Consider the following 5,829-nt stretch of genomic DNA (forward strand, 5'->3'; position numbering starts at 1 on the left):
AGCCCCAGCTGATCCCCGAGCTGCGGAGCCAGCCCCCCAGCCACATCCCCCCGCCCCTCAACTACCAAGTGCATCACCAGGTGGCACACAACGGACTCAACAACATCAGGTTAGAACGGGGAAGGGGTGCTCACGTCATCTTCAGGCTGCTGCAGGGCTAAAGCTTGTTTCCAGTGGGTGGGAATTGCTGGGAGGCAAGGTGAGCGCTCACCTGGGGTGAGATGGGCTGAGCTTTGGGTATTGGACTTCATGGGCTGGCTTTTCCAGCTGTGGTTGATCTGTGCATTTGAATATTGCGGTGCATTTGCAATTTGGATTTAAGGGGATAAATGCACACCTTCTGGGGAAAGGCACGTGTTCCTTTCAGTCCAGTAGCAAGTAAAATTTTACATGCTCTTGTCTGAGCTGGCTAGTTCTTGAATCAGAAATTTAAGGTGGTTTCAGTTTGAGCAACACCTTTGTTCCATATTCAGAAATACTTCCATTGCTCGTGGTTCTCAGGTTTTTTGGCTCACCAGCATCAAAAGAGAGATATCTGTCTTGGACTCTGATCCTTGTGGGTCCCTTCCAGCTCAGAATATCCTGTGATCTGTACTGGAAAATGCTGTGTCCCTGGAGACCTGGGCTCCCATGTGGGCTGAAAAATCTGCTTCAATCTGACATGTTCACATCTTGCAGGAGGCTTGGCTCTGCTGTTTAAATTACCTCCATCCAGTAAGGAGGGTGGGTGAAAATGGTGTGGATAAAATGTTTCCAGAGAAAAGAGTTTAGTCAGTCAACTGGAACCTGTATAGTCTTCTTGCTGGTACAGAAAACATGCCCTGCCTCCCAAGCAAGAGCTAGACTAGTTTAAACAAGATGAGAAAAATGATTTAAAGCATAGTATTTGACTGCACAAAGGTCAGAATATGAATACAGAGAGCTGCCATTAATGTGTATTTCACAGTATCGTGCATACTTAAGCTCTGTTGTGGTTTTAGCTTGTAAATGCCACAATAGTATAACTGGTGAATAATATTTAAAGCTATTCAGGATCTCTCTGAGCTTTATCTTGCCACAGACATTCAGTATTGTGGGAATTACACAACTAATAACTGCAGTGATAGCGTGTTTCAGCCCACGAAATTTAGATCACTTGCAATGGAGTAATAATAATAGAAGATGATGTAAATTACAAATTACTATGAGAAAAAATATTAACATGGTGTGCATTTGCATGCTTGTGTGACTACAAGTACACAGCACATGTGCAGCAGATCCAGAGGGCTCCCAGTCACTCGTGCTGTGCAGCTCTGCACACCCAGAGCAGCAGAAAAAGGAATTGGTGTCACTGTGTCCTCTGGTCACAAGGATCCACATGGACACTGCAAGGTCATCAGAGGCTCCATAAAGGTGCACAATCCAGCTGCCTCTGTGGCCCTCATCAGTACTTACAGACAGCTCTGAGGATTGCAGCACTGGAGGAGATGTCCCTCCAGAGAGCCCAGGGCCTGTTCTGCCCTGTTGGAGACGTTCATTAAGATTCACTAACTATCTCCACTGCCATTAAGATCAACAAAAGCATGAGCCTGGGGAGATCAATGTTGCATAGTTGTGTTGTTTCTGGTAGTGTATTTCTTGCACCGTTCCACTCCTGTATTGTAACACACTCTTTGTCTGTCTGTCTGTCTCCCCTCCCTCCCATCTCTCTCTCTCTGCAGCCGGAGCAGCAGTGCTAGCAGTGCAACGAGCATCAGCCTCCCGAAGCACCTGTCCCTGTCTCCCCAGATCCCAGCACACCATTCCTCCGGCCCAGCTCTGCCCCTGTCCATCTCTAATCTTGCTACCTCGCACTTCTCTCTCAGATCGCAGGCCCAGCACCAGCACCATCCGGCCATGTTCGCCACCCCTCCCACGCTGCCACCTCCACCAGCGTTACCCACCAACAGCCTCGTGATACCAGGGCACCCTGCGGGTAGGTGCCTCCTTCTCCAGGGCCGTGCATGCACTGCAGGGTGTTGAGACATGGGCTGGCTGGTGGGCAGGTGAAATCCCTTGGCACAGACCCCTCAGTGTGTGCTGGAACTGAAACAGTGCTCGTGAAACAGGTGGGAGACCTTGACGTGCTTTAGCAGTGAGAGGTTGTCGACACATCACTTCCTATAGGAAGTCTTCAAAACAAATGCTTCAACGAAAAAAAGTCCTGTTCAGGATCAGGGCATGAGTTGTCCAGTGTGGCATTCCACCTCATCAGACATTTTTTAGATTAACAGAGAAGTGATGCACAGTTTGCCATTCTCCCCTTCTCTCTCCCCTCTCCAAAGAAAGCTGCTGCTGTTAGAACTGATGAGAAAATACTGTTTCTGCAATTGTTCTAACCGAGCACTTGAATCTCACTGAATTCCCTGCCTGATCCTTCGACCAGCAGCACATCCTGCTGGCAGAGCAGGATCCTTTGCCTGCAGCAGCACAACTGCTCTGTGCCCATGGCTCCGTGGCCTTTCAGTCTGAGTCAGAGACAGCTCAGCTGACAAGCTCTGCTGTTCTACTCTCACTATCTTTGCATCCTTTTAAAAAGTTTCCTTTGTTCACCCTGGCCCCCATTCTATTGTCACTTCTGCCCTAAATGCCCTGTTTATAGCTTATCCATTAGCCTACAGCTGTCCCTGGAAGAGACCCTGGCAGCTGGAGACTTCCCAGCAACTTTCACTTGCTGGGGCCTCCTTTTGATCTGGCATTTGAATCCACAACTAACTCAGCAGGGATTAAACAGGACAAGCATTTTGCAAAAAACACACTCTCTGTTTCCTATGAAGTCAGTTAAAGGAATAAGGAAATGACAGATTTGCTGTGGAAAAATCTGATGGTCTTCCATCCCCCTTTTTTTGCTTCCAGGAGCTAAATAATGTCTCATTATTTATTACTGCTTCTCTAAGTGAAAAAAACAAAAGTACAAATGGGGCCAAAGTGAGCTCTGAGAGCCATGATAGTGCTGTGGGTTCCCTGCCAGAGACAGGACCACATAGGCCAAAGCTGGCAGCTGTCAGGAGCCCTGGCACCATCTAGAATTTCAACCACATGGCTGGGAAGATGTTGGCAGCGCTGTGGGAGTCCTATTCATTGCTTCCCCTGTTTAAGGCGAAGGGCTACTGTGATGGAGACTTTGAAAGCATAGCAAAAGGAAATAGCAGAACTCTCACTAAAAGCATGATATTGCAGTCACTGAAAGCAAGTATGTTTTCACCATTAACTTCAGGAGATGCAAGATCAAGTGACCTATTCACATTCAGCAGCTTGCCAGGAAACAGTAACAGTCTTGCTCCTACTAAAAGGATTTCTCCTGCAATTTAAGTAGGAGAAGCCGAAGTTAGTGGAGGGAAAGGTCTGGGTGTCTAACCCTGCAGACAGTGAAATGCCTCTTGTCTGCACTATATGAAATGCCTGCAAAATGGCACATCATAAAATCAATACAGAGTGCTGCAGAGCCAGGAGCTTCTGTTGTCATTCACATAAAACTTCCTTAAAAGCAAACAATATTGCTGAGCAGCCCTGAAGAGTGAGACAAGAATGCACTTCTGGTGGCATTTATTCCTTTTGAAACCTAAAGCAAATACAAGTAACTCAGGAGCAACCCTTGCTGGGCTTCTGCTGTCTGCTCAAGGGCTGCCCTGATGTGGGATACCCAGAGGGTACAGTGGTCTGTGTCTCTCCTCTCCTGAAGGTGAGGGCACCATGAGCAGGAGTGACCTTTTTGTGCCTTGCCCAGCTCATGTGTGCACACAGGACGGTGTTGGCAGGTCCCGGGGCTGCTCAGCACCCTGCTCCTGGTTGTGTTACTGTGTGGCTGGAACTGACATCACTGCAACTTAGTTCTGATCCAGACATTGCTCAGAGCCCCTCACAGAGCTGGGCTGTTCCTTTGCAATTCCATCCTTACTGCAAAGCAGCCACTCCTCCAAGTGCCACTCAGCTTCTCCAAACATCTCCAGGCCTTTTCTTTTCCTGATGGAGGCCAAAGTTGTGGTAGAGGGCTGTGGGCTGGAGCCAGCTGCAAATCTATCAGTCTGACTTCTAGTCTCTTAAAGAAATTGGATATCAGAGCACTTAAAACTGCCAACTTGCTTTTATCTCTCCCTCCAGAAAAGTGGATTATCTTGATGCTAACAGAAGGATTCAGTTTCTTTAAGCCATGCCAGATTTAAAAGTGTAAACACACACACACACATGTGAAATCATGCTCATATTCTCTAAAGAGGTTAGGTTTTGGACCTAAGTGCTTTCAGCCTTTAGGTTTTTTTTCTTATTTGCTCAGTCCAAGGAGAACCCATTATAGACTCTTTTGCTCCAGAGCCTTAGGCTTCAGTATCACAAATATATATACTTTCTGCTTTTGTGTTAATTATTATATGGATTGTAGCAGTACACAGTACCTGCTCTTAGCAGTATATTTATTACTGAAAAGCAAATTACTTAGGAACCCAACATTTGCTCTCAAATGTGACTTTGAATTGTAGGCTTCTAAGTGGTAGTAGAGACCTTGAAGTTCCCCATCAGAGTGCCCGTTTTTAAAGATCTTAACCATGTCACTTCAGAAAGTGATTGATTTAGACATTTCTAATGTTACTGTCAAAAACTGAAGTGAAAGAAATCCCTGCAGAACATGAAATACAACTTTAAAGTACAGGTGTTCTTTTGCCCCTTTATATTCAGAGCTGTAGTTTAAAGGGGTTGTTACAGTGAAAGGAGTGGATTCATGTAAATTCAGAAGCAAGTAGATCAGTCAGGACTGGGTGTGTGTGTCATCCACAGCTGGGGACACAGGTTGGTCTTCACTTAAAAAATATATATAACATGTTGGGTGCTAATCCCTGTTTGAAGTTCTTAAGAAAAGCCACAGATAGATGTAATTGTTCTACCAGCAGACATTTTGGAGAAGTGGACATTGGTCCTTATTGTCTTCAGTGACATCATTTCTAAAGCACAGATGTCTTCCCCTGCCCTGAACCACATTACATTCAATGCAAGTTGTTATTCCAGAGGAAGATGCTGAGAAGAGGCCACGTCATGTGGTGGAACATTTTGTTTCAGCAGTCATTGCAACCTTGATGAGATCATGAGCCACTTCAGTGTTTGTCCCCTCCCCACTGATTCCTCCTCTGTATTTTCTCAGAGGAGAAAAGCCTGGAGGCAACGACAAGAAACAAGAATTACAGCCTGTTACAAATTGAGGAAAGGACTGCTTGCTGTTTAGGATCTCAAAAAAACCCCTTACTGCAAAGAAGGCCTTGATTTACAGGATAGATGTTTCTGGTCACTGCGTGCATGCCCTGGGGCTGAGTAGGGGGGGATGGCACAGGGATGGATGTCCAAGCAGGCAGTTTCCAGCCACCCAAACCCACAGTTATCTCACTGCACTGTAGATCTTACCAAAATTTTACCTGTGAAGTGCCTGTATGTCAGAACTTAACACACATCAATTTTCAGTGTGTGTGTGTGCGCGCCTCTGACTGTCACACACCCAGAGGATGAAGGTCAGTACTGCTCATTTCAAAGTGAGCTGTTGGCCTCCAGAGCACTCCTCAGCACCTTGGGGGTGCTGGAAGGTGCAGCTCCCCTGAGCCTGGGAGGCATCCCCAGAGGTGAGGCCGGATCCCTGAGGTGTAACCCCAGAGGTGAGGCCGGATCTCAGGGCTGTGACCCCAGAGGTGAGGCTGGATCCCTGAGGTGTGACCCCAGAGGTGAGGCTGGATCCCTGGGCTGTGACCCCAGAGGTGAGGCCGGATCCCTGAGGTGTGACCCCAGAGGTGAGGCCGGATCCCTGAGGTGTGACCCCAGAGGTGAGGCCGGATC

The 5,829-nt window shown here is 47.2% G+C and overlaps 1 protein-coding gene across 1 annotated transcript in view; it reads left to right on the forward strand.

The window, feature by feature from the left end:
* The window catches only part of FBRSL1 (fibrosin like 1), a 365,612-nt gene that overhangs the window by 338,611 nt on the left and 21,172 nt on the right, over nucleotides 1-5,829 (forward strand). Inside the window, exons 7-8 of the mRNA XM_031057495.1 lie at nucleotides 1-109; nucleotides 1,701-1,954. The exon at nucleotides 1-109 is cut by the window's left edge and continues 192 nt beyond it. Of these exons, the coding sequence (XP_030913355.1) occupies nucleotides 1-109; nucleotides 1,701-1,954 (363 nt within the window). The remainder of the gene's footprint in view (nucleotides 110-1,700; nucleotides 1,955-5,829) is intronic.

This window comes from Geospiza fortis, unplaced genomic scaffold, assembly GCF_000277835.1.
Source record: "Geospiza fortis unplaced genomic scaffold, GeoFor_1.0 scaffold408, whole genome shotgun sequence".
NCBI classification, from domain to species: domain Eukaryota; kingdom Metazoa; phylum Chordata; class Aves; order Passeriformes; family Thraupidae; genus Geospiza; species Geospiza fortis.